Source organism: Bufo bufo, chromosome 4 (assembly GCF_905171765.1).
Source record: "Bufo bufo chromosome 4, aBufBuf1.1, whole genome shotgun sequence".
Taxonomy (NCBI): domain Eukaryota; kingdom Metazoa; phylum Chordata; class Amphibia; order Anura; family Bufonidae; genus Bufo; species Bufo bufo.
In genome coordinates, this window is record NC_053392.1 from 287658629 (window position 1) to 287676681 (window position 18053).

The 18053-nt window shown below is 41.8% G+C and overlaps 1 protein-coding gene across 5 annotated transcripts in view; it reads left to right on the forward strand.

Annotated features, from left to right (window-relative positions):
* MYO6 (myosin VI) overlaps positions 1-17152 on the forward strand; it is a 262279-nt gene extending 245127 nt beyond the window's left edge. For 2 of the 5 annotated variants that reach the window (XM_040428669.1, XM_040428671.1), the window contains 4 exons: positions 6157-6288; positions 10388-10414; positions 14297-14515; positions 15613-17152. In XM_040428669.1, the coding sequence (XP_040284603.1) occupies positions 6157-6288; positions 10388-10414; positions 14297-14515; positions 15613-15812 (578 nt within the window). In that variant the 3' untranslated portion in view covers positions 15813-17152. The remainder of the gene's footprint in view (positions 1-6156; positions 6289-10387; positions 10415-14296; positions 14516-15612) is intronic. The other 3 variants (XM_040428672.1, XM_040428670.1, XM_040428673.1) reach the window with 3 other exon arrangements.
* Positions 17153-18053: the final 901 nt, after the last annotated feature.

Sequence of the window (18053 nt, forward strand, 5' to 3'; positions counted from 1 at the left end):
CGATAATCTGTGAACTTTCCAGCCGATAATTTATACCGATATTCTGTGAATTTTCATCTTTGAAAAAAAAAAAAAAATGTATTCCTACTCAAATCTGCTGAAAATGAATGTTTATTGTTAACGTGTAGTTATTTTTTTGTAAATCTTTCTTTTTCATTTATAATTAATATTTTGGTGTTGTTTTCTTTTTTTTTTTGTTTGTTTTTACTATTAGCCCCCTTAGGGACTAGAACCCTTCTCCTATTATCTCTATCAGGGTGAATAGGACCTCACACTGTCCCTGCTGCTCTGTGCATAGTGCACACAGCAGCATGGAGCTTACCATGGCAGCCAGGGCTTCAGTAGCGTCCTGGCTGCCATGGTAACCGATCAGAGCCCCAGGCTTACACTGCTGGGGCTCCGATCGGAACTGCCACTGCACCACTAATGCAATGAGAAGGAGCGGAGGGGACCTCTGCCACCAATTATAATACTACTTTGGGGGGAGTGGTTGCGGGGGCTCACTGTGCCACCAATGATTAATACTCGGTTGGGGGGGTGCACTGCTCCACCAATGTCTAATACTGGGGTTGGGGGGGGGGAGGCGCGCACTGCGCCACCAATGAAGATACCTCTCTCATGAATTCATATTCAGGAGGCGGGAGCTGGCTGCAGAATCACATAGCCGGCTCCCGACCTCTATAAACGGTAGCTGCGATCCGCGGCACCTGAGGGGTTAACTACCGCGGATTGCAGCTACCGCTCATAGAGGTCCGGAGCCGGCTATGTGATTCTGCAGCCAGCTCCCGCCTCCTGTATATGAATTCATGAGAGAGGTATCTTCATTGGTGGTGCAGTGGCCACAGCCCCTCCCCTCCTCTTGTCCTCCCTCCTCTCATTGGTGGCAGCAGCAGCACAGGGGGAGGGAGACACTGCTTCCTTCTCCCCTGTGCTGCTGATCGAACATGGAGAGCGCTGACAGCAGCGCGATACTTGTTCCCCATACGTTATCGGAATATCGGCAAAATAGATGCGATAACGTTCAAAATCCTGAATATCGGCCGATAATATCGGTAAAACCGATAATCGGTCGATCCCTAGTCCACATAATGTATTGTCACAAAATTACCTATTATTTAAATCAAGTCTCTATCCCAACCAAAATTGAAATCATTTAAATTTCACTCTGGCCTCTGAGCCGTATAATAGGCATTTCCTGCTCTGTAGAGATCATTTGTCAGCAGTCCTCTCATTATTATCACAGGCAGGATTACCATGAAAGCTAACACATCTTTTATAATGCGGACATCACAATTCACCCCCCACCTCCCTGAACAATAATCTCTGCACATGTCACAGAGCATGTGCACAGCATTTTCCCATAGAAGTCAATAAGTTGTTTGTGATGTCCTGACGCCTATTGTAAAAGCAGAGCTGCAGTTCAGCCAAGATGGCTGCCCTGTGGTTCTTGAAAGGTAAAAATAGATTTAAAATAAAGAATTAATGGCTGTTTCACACAAGGGGATCCTGTGCGTGTCATCCGCTGTGTGAATGACAGCCAAGCCCCGCTCCGGACAGCAGAGACACGGAGCATTAACATGATTAATAATGCTCTTTGCCTCTCTGTGATCTTTTTACTACAAAACCACAATGACAACTTTATCTCACTATGATTTTGTAGTAAAAAGATCACGGAAGCACGGAACGGGGCTCGGCTCTCTTTCACGCAGTGGATTCCACGCAGGGGATCCGCTTGTGTGAAAGAGCCCTTATACTGCATCTTACGTCTACAAAGAAGACAGCTGGGGCTGTAATAGAGAAATAAAAATAATTGACACCTTACACAGCACACAGGTAAAAAATGGCTAGTAACTACTATTTTTGTGGCTTTGATGCCTAGATGCCTACTGATACATTAGATATTAATTCGCTGGAAACATGATTTGCATGTAGGTAAAGGATTTTGTGTCTGAAGAACTTTCTTTATTTTGAAGCCATTAGGCCTCCTGCACACGAACATGTGCGCTCCGTGACTGTGCTGCGGGCTGCAATGCACGAACACCGACCGTGGGGCAGCCGTAGCGGATCGCGGACCCATTCACTTTAATAGGTCCACGATCCGCCCGTTCTGCAAAAAGATAGGACATGTTCTATCTTTTTGCGGAACGGAAGTACAGGACGAAACCCCACGGAAACACTCTGTAGTGCTTCTGTAGGGTTCCGTTCCATGCTTCCGTTCCGCACCATTCTGCATCTCCGGATTTGCGGACCCATTAAACTGAATGGGTCCGCATCCGTGATGCGAAATTCCCACGGAACAGCGCCCGTGTATTACGGATACGCATATGCGGTCCGCAGCACGGGCACGGGACACCTAGAGTCTTGTGCAGTAGGCCTTACAAATGTTTTATTTAAATTCTTGACCATTAAATTGGTTGTCCTGGATTTCATATTGTGGCCTATGCTGAGGATAGGTCACCAATACCTGATCGGTGAGGACCTGACTCCCAGCACCCTGCCCATCAGCACTGGCTACGAAGCTTAAGGCTGGGTTCAGACCTGAGCGTCTTTGATATGCGCGTTTAACGCGCGTTTTTGACGCGCGTTTTTGACGAGCGTTTTTTGCAATAGTAAACGCGCGTTTGAAGCGCGTTTGTGTGATTGACTGCAATGTCCTATGGCCACAAACACGCGTCAAAACGCCCCAAAGAAGCTCAAGTACTTGTTTGAGCGTAGGGCGTTTTACAGCGCGTTTTTCAGCGCTGTAAAACGCTCAAGTGAGAACCAGGGCCATAGGGAAGCATTGGTTTTCATGTGTTGAGCGTTTTACAGCGCTTTTGAACGCGCTGTAAAACGCTCAAGTGTGAACCCAGCCTTATAATAGACACCACTACTTGGTCTGCACAGCTCGCACAGCATACCAAGAGAACTCTCCCATAGAAGTCAGTGAGGTCCCCTCCTGTCCTGTGGCCCATGGTGGCTGCTGTAAAGCATCTCTCTAAATGCTGTTAAAGACCACTTATAGAAAATAAATTAAAATTGATTGTTAGAAATAGAATTAAAAAAAAATCTGCAAACGTGATGGTGGTGACCTGGGAGACTGCAAAAAGTATGATAGGGAGGGTGTAATATGTTCAGGTAAAAAAAAAGAATTATCTGGCAAGAAAATAATATTGTAGGTGCTAAAAATATAGCTGCTGAGAAAGCTTGAGTAAGGCTACTTTCACACTAGCGGCAACCTTCTCGTAGTTTTATTCTGGCGGCCTCTCGGCATGTTTGCCGTTCTGCCGCCGGAACTCTGGCCTGCTCCCATTATAGTCAATGGGGCCGGAGCGGATCCGGCAGGCTGTTGACCCGCCGGAGAAGGCTGCTGCTAGTGTGAAAGTAGCCTAAGGGTGCTGACATACATAGTTCTTGTCCTGGGTTTTCAGTTGCTAAAAAAAAGGGTATCTGATTGCAAAAAAAGTTGTTTGTGACAAACCCCCCAGAAATGAGGGAAAAAACACCACACCCAGTGCATGCTGTGATTCCAAATCAATGCCATTGACCCAAAAAGCGCCATTACAAAAAACACGCTTGTCCTGTGTTGTTTTTTGACTCTCAGAAGATTAACATAAATACATGCACTCCCTTAAATCTCAGAATATTGGTCTCATCCCCCTAAACTCCAGTGTTGCGCAACTTGTTAAATGAGTAAATATATTTTTTCCCTTTTTAATGAGAATTCTTTTGAATCGTATGTCATGATGCAATGAATAATTTACAATGCAGTTGTACTAAACAGCTGGGAACACTGACATGCATATAAATATATTGTGAATTCCCAATCTCTAGTGGAAGTTGTCTCTCTTCCCTTGAAGTCAGTGTTGTTCTAAGTTTTCTGCTGTTTTTTCTTTCTTTGGGCAAATATTTGACAGTGATTTACCATGTGCAAAAACATGAGTCTTGTATGTATTATATATCAGTCTTTGCTGGTTTATTACAGGTATTCCAGTTTGATTTCTGCATTTAGGGAATACTGACTCTGTAAATGATTTCACTAGTTAAAGGCCATGGACCCCTGTGAGATAAATCCAACAGTTTTTTTTCTCTACAGCTTTCATTTTCACTGCATTTGCAGACTATTGCTTCTCCTCAATGAATACTACCTAGAGCTGCACTAACGGTTCGATCTGTTGCCCTTATCTCTAGTTCCCTAAAAACTCCTGAACCCTCATTTAAAGGGGTTGTCTGGGTTCAGAGCTGAACCCGGACATACCTCCATTTTCACCCAGGCAGCCCCCTGACTTGAGCATCGGAGCAGTTCATACTCCGATGCTCTCCTTTGCCCTGCGCTAAATCGCGCAGGGTAAAGGCATTTTCAGGAATTCAAGTGACGAACCGGGCTCTCCATGGGGCTACCAGGAAGCCCGATGATGTCACCGGCACTGATGGGCGGGCTTTAGCGCTGCCCAAGCCAGTAAAACTGCTAGGGCAACACTAAAGCACGCCCATTAGAGCCGGTGATGTCACCGAACACACTGCCGGACAGAAGCTTCCGCCCGGCAGTGTGTTATTGTAAACAAAAGAGCCCGTGCCCTGCACAATATAGCACAGGGCAAGGGAGCGCATCGGAGCATGAGATGCTTCGATGCTAACATCAGGGGGGCTGCCTGGGTGAAAATATGGGAAAACAACACCTTTAAGCTAAACTCTTGTCAAACTTATAAGACTTTAGTTTATAGAAATGTTTATAAGCTGTTAGGAAATGAAAGATAAGATCTACAGATAAAGCCATCAGAGCTCTGACAACTTCACCGAGAAGGAGAAGCAACAGTCTGTATATGCAGTGAAAATGAAAGCTGTAGAGGAAAAACTGTAATTTTTTTTAAAAATAAAGACCAACTGGAAAATATTTTTGGCCCAAAATAAGTAGAATGCAATTATATGATAAATACCCCAAAGGTGCCTGTAGCCTTTTAAAGGGGTTTTTCCTGGGAAATATTTTTTTCTATTTTCAATTTAAAATAAAAAGGGCCACAAGGGGTTAAAAAAATAAGCAGTACTCACGCTTACTGATCCCCCACTGCTGCTCCTCACAGGCTGGTCTGGTTCCCTCTGCTCTTCACTTCCTGTTGCCTGCTTGGTGCCCCAAAAACACCAGGAAAGGACTGCTCATCCAATCACTCAATATGGGAGGAAATTTATCAAACTGGTGTAAAGGAAAACTGGCTTAGTTGCCCATAGAAATTAATCGTATTCCGCCTTTCATTTTTCAGAGCTCCTATGGAAAATGAAAGGTGGAATCTGATTGGTTGATATGGGTAACTAAGCCAGTTTTCCTTTAGATCAGTTTGGTAAATCTCCCCCAATGAGTGTGCCTTTCATGGTATTTCCAGGAGCCGGGAACAAGAAATGGAGCCCAGCGGAGACCAGAGCACCAAGATCATAAGTTAAAGAGACCGATCGACCACTTGGGTTTCTGTCTTGATCTGTGATCTAGCTTCTGTTGATAGGATGCAAGTCTATTTTTTAGCATGAGCAACTTTATAAATATTACCAAAAACTGCAGCTTGAAAAAAGTTTTCAGATCAGATTTCTAGTAGACCGTGCTTTTCACTGCAGAAGTCAATTGGAGCAGCGATGAGCTCGATCCGCTACAAAGTAGGGTTGTGAACTCCAGATCCTCTCATACAAATTCATCCTTGACTGGGCTGAAAATGCATGTGTTCTTAGTAGGAAGAGGGAAACGAGCCACCAGGCAGTGGCTTATATCCGTGGGAAAGGATTGGATAGTTGGAATCCAGCATGCCTGATCCCTATCTCAGTGGACATTAGGAAAAGTCTGAAGGACTCTTTAAAAAGCCTATTTCTTTTCTTAAAGTTATCACATTGAAACTAGTTATTTACCTTAAGAGGGATAAGGGTAGGTTCTGTCTATATAATTGACCAGCAGGGTAATTTAAGAGAGGACCTTGGTAAAAATGAAAAACTTCACGTGCAATGACGACTAGCATAGCTCCTTCTTGTCTCAGAAAATGAAGGCAGATTAGCCTAGAGCACAAATGATTGAAAACGTATACATATTAGCTACCTATAAGGGGTTAGGGGTATAGTCAGTCTTATTGGACGTACATCTTATATCACATGGTTGCAGTAACCAGAGTATCTTTTTTTTTCCTCCATAAATCTGAACAGATATCGAGTTGCTGGCAGCATGCAGAGAAGAATTTCATAGGCGGCTCAAAGTTTATCATGCCTGGAAGTCAAAGAACAAGAAGCGCAATACAGAAACTGACCAGCGTGCCCCCAAGTCAGTTACAGATTATGGTAAGCCTGGGCTTAGTAATTATAGTCCGTGTACATATTAATATATATCAGTGCAGCAATTCTTCTTACTTTATTTACATTCACTAGGTCACGGAATTAGGCTTTGGCTTCGAATAAGTGTTTTCTTAATTGTTTTGTTCCACTTATGAAAAGCCTGAGTCAATTTTTATTCTAAATACATAATCCTTGAGGATAATACTTCTCATTTCCTTTATACACTACTTCAAATAGTTTGCGCTTCCCATAGAAGTACCTGCAACTGCTGGAAGATAGGTTTTTCGAGGTTAAATTCCCAGAATGAAGACTTTAATCCTTATTTAAAGGACCAGGTTAATGTGTATAGATAACCATATGTAAGAGTGATTTACATCTTATGGGCACATTAATTGCTGTGCGCCATGTTCAGAAAGGCATTGAACACTTGTGATAGCATAGATCAGGCATCCTCAAAGTGCGGCCCTCCAGCTGTTGTAAAACTACAACTCCCACAATGCCCTGCTGTAGGCTGATACCTGTTGGCTGTTCGGGCATGCTGGGAGTTGTAGTTTTTCAACAGCTGGAGGGCCGCAGTTTGAGGATGCCTGGCATAGATGTTGGGGAAGGTTTCTCACTGTGTAATATGAGGATCAAATTGATTTTGTTGATGACATAAATTTTTTTTTTCTCCTTGCCTCCCACGACCCTAACGTATTTTATTCTTCCATCAACATGGCTGTATGAGGGCTTGTTTCATGAGATGTATTCTTTAATGGCACTTTAATTTTTAAAAATATCTGTCATTACGGTCATTAAAGGGATTCTCTGGGAATAATAAGATTTTCACAAGTGCCAGCAGCCTGCCTTCTTATGTCTCCATCTTCCGGTCCCCGGAGCGTTGACATCCGGTACAGCATGGTCATGGTCACATGCTCTGACGCAGTCAGTGAGTTTGTGGCCGTGGCCATGCTGCGCCGGATGTCAACACTCTGGAGACTAGAACATAGAGACTCTAGAAGTAGTGAAGAGGACTGGAACGGCGGGGACAAGTAAATATGAAACGCTTGAGAAAATCTCATTTTTCCCAGAGAACTTGTTTAAGATGCTGTACTCTAGGCAGATACCCTTTTACGGCAGGCAAGTCTAAGTACTGTGTGAGTCTTCCGTATGGCGCCATCTCCTTAGGGCATTTGCCCATCTGCATACTGCGCCTATCTGGGGCCACAGTGCACACTCACAAAGCGCTACCAAGGGTGTTACCCACAAACTTTTCTTCTTCTGGGCTCCAGCCCTCCACCTCTCCCCTACCTAGTGCGGCTCATCCAGTTCTCTGAAGAAGGCAAAGTAATCTTAAACTGAATATCCGCTTGTTTAAAAAACTTAACACTTCAAGCAATGCAGTGGAGTACAGGAGTTTAATTTCTACCATTGAGTCTTCCGTATGACACAGAGTCTCCTTCTCTAATGGCCTGGATGGACAGGGGGGGTTGATCCTGTCCGTTTAACCCCTTAGATGCTGCAGTCAATAGCGACCACAGCATTTAAGTAGTTTTAGAGGAAGGGGGCTCTCTGTGTCAGCCATTGACACCATAGCAAATGAAATTGCAGGGTGCCGATGACTACACATGGCAGCCGGGGGTCCGAGGAAGCCTCCAGGTCTGTCCTCTGTGTGTATATCTATTAGGCTGCGCCTACTATGTTGCCTGTCAGTTTCTACTGACTGCATAGTACATGGTACCACATAAGTAGTGCAACCTACTATGTGAGAGATCAAAGGATCACCTGTCAGAGATCCCTTATAGGACTAATAAGTGTAAAATCAAGACTTAAATAATACTTTGATTTGAAAAATATATTGATGTTAAAAAATACACCTTTTGCCAATGGAAAAATAAAATAAAAAATCCCCTCCATATATTTGGTATTGCTGCATCCATAATGACCCGAACGATATAATTATCGTGTAATTTATCCTGCATGATGCATCATGTTATTTATGCTGCAAAGTGAATATCACAAAATTTACAATGTAAAAAAAAACAATGGCGGTATTACTGTCTCTGTTTTTCCATTCCTCCCCAGAAAGAGTTAAAAGTTTAACAATGATTTTATGTACCCCAAAACGATGCCATTATAAAATTACAAATTGTCCTTCAAAAAGCAAGCCCTCATACGGATACATCGTTGAGAAAAAAAATAAAGTTATAGCTCTTGGAATGAAACAATCAAATGAAAATGCTTGGTTACTAAGGCCCAATATCCATACAGGAGGAGGGGGTTAATTTTGAAGTATATAGTCTCAAAACCACTATTGGCCTAATATTTATCACTAGTTGAAGTTTTCTTGTAGTCTAGCAATACTTTATGAGCTAAACCTTTCAGCAGCACAGATCTCGGCCCAGACAATTCTCTTGATCTAAAGCACACTCGTGTACCATGTTTGCTACAGTATATCAGTGTAGGTAAAATATATCAGACTGAGCATAGACCTGCCACACACCTTCAGCTGAGAAAAGTCTTTCTGGGATTTCAGTTGCTGGACGTAAAAGGGAGTGTTTCAGGTCACTGTCGGCAACAGACATCTTGGAAATGATAATGATTTGATACGGAGTATAATAGAGAATGTTAGAATGATAGTGATTCAAGAATAAGCACTACATATAGAAATACACATAAATTGTAAAACCAATCCCCTTACTTGAAGGGCTTGTCCGACCTAGGAGCCAACCAACTCAAAGCCCAATTAAAAAACACCACTCACATGTCCTCAAACCCGCCATGGGCCGAGTCATAGGAGTGGCAGGACTGCTTGCTGGTTAGTTTTTTTTTCTGTAATTGCCCACTGTTTTCAAGGATTGCGTCGGTCAGCTTCTAAGTTAAACAGCCCCTTTAAAGATTGATTACTGTAGAGGAGGCTATTCCTATAAGGCCTCTTGCACACGAACATGCCGTGTTTTGCAGTCCCAAAACACGGATGCCGCCCGTGTGCCTTCTGCAATTTGCGGAACGGAACAAACTGCCCATTATAAAAAGGCCTATTCTTGTCCACGGAACGGACAAGAATAGGACATGATCTATAATTTTTGCGGAGCCACAGAACGGAGCAACGGATGCAGACAGCACACGGAGTGCTGTCTGCATCTTTTGCGGCCCCATTGCAGTGAATAGGTCCGCATCCGAGCTGCAAAAAATGCTGCTCGGATGCGGAACCAAACCACGTTTGTGTGCAAGAGTCCTAAGGAATATATAAAGGAGTCTTCTCTGGATGCCCAGGAGATCAGCCGACCCCTTCTTCCTTCTCAGCCACTGCAGAAGGAACCCTACCCCATCAGCTGTCTGCCAGCTGGAAATTAGCCCCTGCTCCTTGCAAGGTTTATACAAGACCACATTTTTTTTATTTCTGGCAGCCAATCCGTTTTTTTAGAGAAACTTGATCCGTTCCAAAAACTGATGCTAACTGATGTTGATTTTTATGGCAGCTTAGCCGTTGGTAAACTTAACAAAGGAGCTCTGATTGTTTGACCTGTGTTTTTAGACCAGCGGTGTGTCAATTGGAGGCTTTGAAATGTGTTAAAAAATGGATCCTATTGTATGCAATCCATTTAACAGATCCTTCTATTGCTTACCCAGTTAAAAAATGGACAGGAATGCAAAAAAAAAGAGAGAACCTAAGCTCTTTTGGCTTATGTTATTTCTAAAGAAACCTGTGGATATGTTTAATGGAAAATTAAAAACATGTAGTGAAAGAGGCCTTAGGGTTTTCTGAATGTTCCTGAAGCAAGCATTGTATCTCCGGTTTACACTTTGTCGTCATGTCTAGATTTAGTGTTCCTTAAAAACTGAAAAAACCTTGAATTAAAAACGGTTGTGAGTAGAGAACTGGTGGAGAAAAACAGTTTCTGATTAATGTCTCCATAAGAAATACTGTTACTTACTAGTACGGACAAAAGTCCACAATTGGACCTATGCACCCCTGCATTAGCTCATCATTATAATGTATAATCAGAGCTCCCATACTTTGAGTCTGAATAAGAAATTGCATGCTTGAATTAGTAATGTTTCCCCCATTAATCGATGTCGGATACATTGCATGTTTTCAATTCCAAATGATATTTATTTACAGATTTTGCTCCATTTATGAACAACACAAGTAAGTGCCCAGATGGTAAAACCACTAACCTGAGATCAGAGGGAAAGGTGTTCATGCTTTCTGCTACTAACCAACGGGTTGTTTGCTACAGTTGTGGAAGTCAATGAAGCCTCAACAACTTAGTTAGTAGGTTCATAGTCATAACCATGGCATCATATCTTTTTTGGGGGGGGGGCGGGGGGGGGGGGGTGCTATAGGCAAATAAGAACAGTGGCACCATAACCTGGCATGAGAAAAATGGGGCAACAATATTACAATAACAATCAGTGGAGTGATCTCACTTGAGGGAATTCATCACTGTTACCAGGGCCCAAGTGTGGCACTGTACAGGATCTTTAAAGGGACTCGGTCACCACGACCTTGGACTATTATCTCCAGTAATACATGAGTAGTACTGCAGATCATCTGCCTTCTCACACCGTCAGCACTGTTTCACTTTGCCTACACTTCTGCTTTGTGCACTCATTAGTCATTTTCATGAGGAAAGTTTGTACATACATATCCCAATCCACTACTGTATCCTCATTCTTATCAGCAGTTATAATTTAGAATGTGAGGTCTGGGGACAACGCTGAGTAGACATTTTGAAGCATCCTTTAAAATGCTAATGACTCCATTCAGGAGAATATTGTACCGAGTAAGGTTCTGATAAATCTTTGAAAAAGAACTAGCTAGTGCCATTTTACATACAGTATGTACTTGTTGTATTAATTTCCAGTAAAATTATAAAACCATAACGAACACAAGACCGAAGTAAGTTTTTTGGTTAAGACCTTAGTCATTGATTTAGAGATTGATGCCTACAAAAAAAGTCCATTGTAATATCTCTAGCTAAAGGTTAAGTGTTGAGAGACATAACTGTAGCAAACAGCTTTCATAAAATAAAGGTAACCATAAGGTGGCGCTAACGGTCTCAGATGGTGTGGTGGGTTTTTGTCTGCAGTATATCAGCTGCCATGTGACATGCATAGAAAACATTGCTGCTGGGGCTACCTCAAGCCTATATACACCTACTATGCCCCATGCCAGTTTTCTGGAGTAAAAGTCACCAACCGTGGGTTTGCAATTTTTTAAATGCCATTGCACCTAGGCACAAGTGACGTTTCTGCGCCACACTTGCCCCTTTAAAAAAAAAAAAGAGGTGTGGTGTGGTCGGGGCCATCGGCTTCACTACATATGCCATCATTGTGCCTAAATGATGATTTGAAATCTACTCCCGCCACAAGCTGGAGTTCGTTTCACTTAAGGCGCAAAGACTGTCTGAGGATGTGCATAATTTATGACGAGGCCTGCTTCTCGTCATAAAATAATTGCAACGATGCAGGGGGATATCAAGATCGGCATGGAAATGCCAGTCTTGATAAATGACCCACACAGTCTGGGCATTACTAAAAGTCAAATATTTCCAGCCATTTAAACCTATAACTACAGGATGTGGACAGCTGCAGAATGTTTTCTTACATCATGATCACATGGCCATTTGCACTGATATCCGCCTATAACAATCAGCATAAAAGGGTCACATCATCGACTCCTTGGGGTCTCCTCTGCAGTCGTCATGGAGATTGGTCAGCAGAGCTTATGGGCGATGGTTGCTTTCTTTTCTACAAATACTTTTTTCTTTCCCAGAGCTTGGGCATGGTTTGTCTCTGCCATGATGTATCATATCGATCACATGTCTCTGGTGAAACTTTTCATTGTGCAAATAAATTGAAATACTTGGAAACTGCTTAGAAAGGTGTACAATCATGACGGGTACATTCTTCATGCCAATCTATGTCCAACTGAACACATGAACAAGATCCTTTTTAACGCCACTGTTAGGCTAGACAGAGACGGCTGCAGTAACTGAAACATTTTCTGTAACCGAAATACACTGTTCTGATGTACTCATTATAAAAATGACGAGACCGTTCCTAACATTAGAATTGCAATGGAGAAATTTTGGTAAGCCTGTTGGTCGTGGGGAATTAACTTCCCTGTCATTGAGGTGCTTATTGCAGAATGCTGACCTTGGTACATTAGTTGGACTTCCTGGAAAGACTCATGATGGCCAGCATCAGGCCTCCATGAACATTACTGAATTGTGCTGGAACCCACGCAGCCGTGCACTTTATCTCTATGGAAACAAAGATAAGTTTTCAAAGTTGGAAAGAAGCTGACATGCACATACAGTGTGTTTGTCATATGCTATGGGAAGATTGTCAGCTTATATTGGATCTGCAGATTGAAAAGTGAAGTTTTTTGAAAGTGGAACTCGCTGAATCATCAAAGAAAATGTAATGACTCGGTAGTCGCATTCATTACAACTCTTGTCAACAAAGTTCTCTATTCCTGACACTATATCCCGTCAGCTGCTGTGAATTTCTACTGGAGGTGAAGAAGCGGTATTTTATTATGTATGAGCTCTGCTCTTACTTGAGTTGGGTAAGGGTGGCGGGTCTGAAACCTGTAAATCTACAAGTCTAAGCATATACAGTACCATGCAAGCCGCAGACCGCTAGAGTGTGGAAGATCCTTGAGAGTAGAAGGCTGAAAAAAGTTACATCATGTAACATACATTAAAGGTAACAAGCATACTGTGCGGTTTTTATGTTCTTTTTGATTGAAATGAATCATTTTAATCCAAAAATTCAACTGCTCCCCACCAACATATTCCACAATGCTGAACAAAGACTGTCATCTCTCATGTTGATCCCTGTCCAGCTTGGCGCTTGCAATCTGAATTCCAACTTAACGTATCGGTGTGGGAAGAAACCGGAGCATCCGGAGGCAACGCAAACATGCACACTCCATGTAGATGTCGCCCTTGTTCGGATTTGAACCCACTACCACAGTGCTGCATGGGAACTGTACACCCGAGCCACCATGCTGCATCCATGAAACGTGCAAAGTTTTTGTAAACTTTTTAATAAATATTCGGAATCCCCTAATTAGGCAAATAATTGAAAAATACTTTACCAGTTATGATATGAATATTTAAAGGGTGTGTGCAGCCAGTAAATATTGATGCCCTATCCTAAGAAGAGGAATAGGCACTTGTGCAAGCGCTACTTCCATATGAGCACCACCTCCTCTTCAAACAGCTGATCGGCAGGGGTGCAGATATTGGTGACCTATTCTGATTTGTATTGGCTGCACAACCACTTTAGTTTCCTTTTATGTAGCTGAAACAAATATTCACATGATATAACCCAAGTTTTGCTGTATAGACACACATTTGTCATAAAGGGACACTAACCCTAACAGCTGCTGCTAATATAATTCGTACATGTATGTAAATGTTTGGTTCCCAGAATTCAGTGAAGTGTTTTCTGGGTGTCCTATCATGAAGAGTATTACAGCCGCCCTTTACTTAGCTTCTTATAAGCAGCAAACGTAGATAAAACAAGACTTTTACTGTACCTTTAAGAAGAAGCACTAGCAGTTTTACTTCTTTTGCAGAAGCATAAATCTATTTTACAAATTCTTAAAGGTCTAATTGAGCTTCATATGATTCCAGCCAATATTGTGAGGAAGTACTGAGCCATGTAATGTAATTTCAACCATTTTTAAAGTACACCATTTTTCATATTCAGACTTGAAAGGCTGGCACTGCAATAAAAGTATCATTGCACGCACTCTGTAATATGACTTGCCCTGCTTCAGGCAGTAATACCAGTGAAAGGCCAATAGTGCAGCACAGGCTTATTATCCTATCTCTCTGCCTTTCCTATACTATAATGGTGGTCATTTCAAATAGAGCCATTAGCCGTGCTGAATAAATGTATCTTGGATTCTAGACTGTTCATTACAGAGTAAATATCCACTGGACTGTTGGCAGAGTTTGTCATAACCGAGCAGTTCCTTATGTGAATTGTGACATGTATTATGTGTGCACAGCCCAGCAGAACCCAGTGGTGCAGCTGCCTGCCAGACAACAGGAAATTGAAGTGAACCGGCAGCAACGCTACTTCCGCATTCCATTTATTCGCCCAGCTGACCAGTACAAGGAGCCTCAGAACAAGAAGAAAGGATGGTGGTATGCGCATTTTGATGGACCATGGATTGCCCGTCAAATGGAACTCCATCCAGATAAGCCACCAATCATGCTGGTAGCTGGTATGTGTTCTAATCACCGCACTACGTTTTGATTTATTGTCTATTCTGTATTTTTATTCTTCTTTCCCTTTTCTCTACCCTGATTTTGTCGATTGATGACCGGAAATGTCCCAATCCCATTTATAAATTATATATAGGAAGACCTCTTTACATCTAATTGCTTTATAGAGTTACATCACATGTTGGGAATGCTCATACTTTGAACTTTATGTGTTGTTCGTAAATAAATTGGTTCAGCATGTCAAGTGTGGGACCTGCAGTCTGTAGGATGCGGCCAAACAAATCAGCTGTGCTGTGGCCCCTTTACGTCAACTACCACGGCAGCATCATCATAACCAATTAGAATCACATTGTTTATTCATTCTTCATTGTTAACGGCCAGGCGGGAATCTGCAAAACCATGCGGCCATTAACAATGAAGACCAAATAAACAATGTGGAGCAAGTTAGTTAATTTGATGCTGCTGTGGCTAGTAAGGCTGCATAGTCAGCTGCAAGGTGGTGGAGGTGAGTACCGTATATGTTTTAGTATTTTTATACCCAAGTGACATGGTTTGGATACCTTAGTTTTTGTGCCACAGGGCTAGATCTTAAAGCCAACCTTAACCTAAGGGCTCATGCACATGACCATGATTGGCCCAGTAAACATGGTCTGTGTGTTGGCCGCATCTCCCCTGACCCAAGCTGAAGGTATCATAGTGATTTATAAATTACTATGCTGCAGTCATTTATGGTCAGGGGAGCCACGGACGACAGAACACCAACGTGTGCATGAGTCCTAAAGATCTTTCTCTTCATTCTTATATGCCCACTTGTCTTACATTGGGCATATTGGACAGGACAACTTCAGTACTACCGCAGGTGAGCATTCCATACTTCAAAAGGGCATGCAATGAATTTCTTTACTGTAAGACTTAACTGAATATCTCTACCATAGGATGTTGTGAGCTTTGATGAATTCAAGAGGTTGTCCTATCTAAAAATGTGTCTTAATTGTTTTAAAGTACATGAAAGCTAATCTGCTGGAATTTTGGTGGGCATACGTTGTTAAAAAAAATTACTAAAGTATTAATAATCTTAAAAATGTACTGATTTCAGGCAAAGATGACATGGAGATGTGCGAATTAAGTTTAGAAGAAACCGGTTTAACAAGAAAACGTGGAGCAGAAATTTTGCCCAGACAGTTTGAAGAGATTTGGGAGCGCTGTGGTGGAATTCAATACTTGAGTAATGCGATTGAAAGTAGACAAGCCCGGCCAACGTATGCTACGGCAATGCTGCAAAACCTTCTTAAGTAGCTGTCCAGTGAATTTACTGTTGCACTAAGAGATTAGTACATATGGGCTAAAGCAAAGGGAAACCAACCTCTGACAGAGAGGAACTAGGCATTCCATAATCGTGTAATAGAAAAGTCTTAATATAAAGTGAACACGTTTTATTAATTGCGGGTTTTATTAATTCATACTTTTTGAGGTTTTGATCTAGTATCTTTTATAGTTATGTGGTCTGTGGCCCTAGTAGTTTTATGTTTCCGTTTTATTTATCATGCATCTTGATTTGTGAGGCCTTACCTTGGATAGTTGTTTATTGTCTCATCTTGAACATGGAAGAGAAACCACAATACACTGAGCAAGCCAATTCGATGGCATCACGTTGCTAAATGCTGGAGAACCCTTCAAAGTATAATGGGGATTTAATTAAAAGGGTCAACGTGTAATTGTAGAACATCTTTGGTTTTAGAAATACTATTCCATGGACTGTAACTGTTTGAACTTTTTTTTTTAAACACTTTTTCTCTTATATGAAAATGTATGGCCTTTAAGTCTGTTGCCTATGCTTCCGTTTATTCTCCTTTAAAGTAGAGGAACATTTGACATTCCAGCATAATTTTAATAAGACATTTGGATTTGACTTACTGTTTATGACTTGAATGCAATGAATGGAGATCATATAGGATTGATGCGATATGCATCAATGCATATGTGTATGTTTTACTGCACTGAGATTCAAAGGTAGTTTGGCCGCTAAATATTTAAGATTAAATATTACAATTATTATTAATCATTATAATGCACATTTACTTGTCCTGAATTGAACCTTCTCCGTATAGGTTTATAAAATATAGTCTGACATCTTTGTCTATAATATTGTACATTCTTTACCAGCCTATAGACATTCTATTTTCTCAGTTGCTATGCTGAGGTCTAGATATTGCCGTATAGCGGCCATGATATGACTGTCTATTTATAAAGGTTTAATACCATTGTTTTAGTGCCCTATCCGATAAAAGGAATAAAAATTGTTGGGGTCATTTATCAAACTGGTGTAAAGTAAAACTTTCCTACTTGCCCATATCAATCAGATTCCACCTTTCATTTTTCACAGATCCTTTGGAAAATGAAAGGTGGAATCTGATTGGTTGCTATAGGCAACTAAGCCAGTTCTACTTTACACCAGTTTGATAAATTACCCCATATATTCTTGTGACTTGAAATGTATCACTGAAGTTCATTTTTGTGTTCCATGTGCTGTGACAAAGATACTTTGGATTGAAACCCTCTGTTTTTTCCTGTCATCTCCGAAAGGATGTTAACACAACCTGGTCAACTAATAAATTATATAGTTATTTCATACGGTTGTCAATCTCTGCAGAGTATTTATTTATTTTACTTGAGTTCATGTACCTGATGTGCTGTTCACATTTGGCAAAACATATTACAAGATTATGCTACATAGTGAGTTTTACAAAAAAACATTAAAGGGGTAGTCTGAGTGTGTAATACTGATGATCTATCCTCAGGATAGATCATCAGTATGTGATTGGTGATGGGGGTCCAATACCTGGCACCCATTGGCAATTAGCTGTTTGAAAAGGTTATGGAGCTCCAGTGAGCGCCGCAGCTTCCTCGCTGCTTACCGAGTAAGGTGCCATCCAATGAACAACGGCTGTGCTATGGGGATGAGCTGCGCCTAGGCCCTGTGATGGATAATTGTGACATCACTGACGTAATAAGGTGTGGCAGCCTCTTCAAATACAGCTTATCGGCAGGAGTCCTGGCAGTTGCCCCCACGATCGGATACTGATGACCTATCCTGAGGAAAGGTCATTGGTATTAAACACACAGACAACCCCTTTAAGTCTGTCAAGTTCAGTGTTTTTATATGGTACTTACAAATTCCCAGTAGATCCAATGGAAGGCAAGAACACCAAGGATAGACCAATTTGGCCAAGTGAAACGAAATAGGACTTGTATTTTCTTTAGCTTTCTCATATCTTAGGACTATATGGCCAAAACTGGACTGCATATTCAACATGCGCCTGCACCAGTACTTTATAAAAGCGTAAAATAATACTTTATCTTTAGAAACTGCATGTAAAGCTTTTGATACAGCAGACTGCCAATAAGGTCTAATTTTATCCTCAGGATAGGTCCTCAATATGATATTGGCAGGGGTCCCAGCTGTACAAAGAGGCCACGGTGCTCTGTAAGCGCTTAAAGGGACATCGTCACCTGGATTTTACTTACTGAGCTAATAAC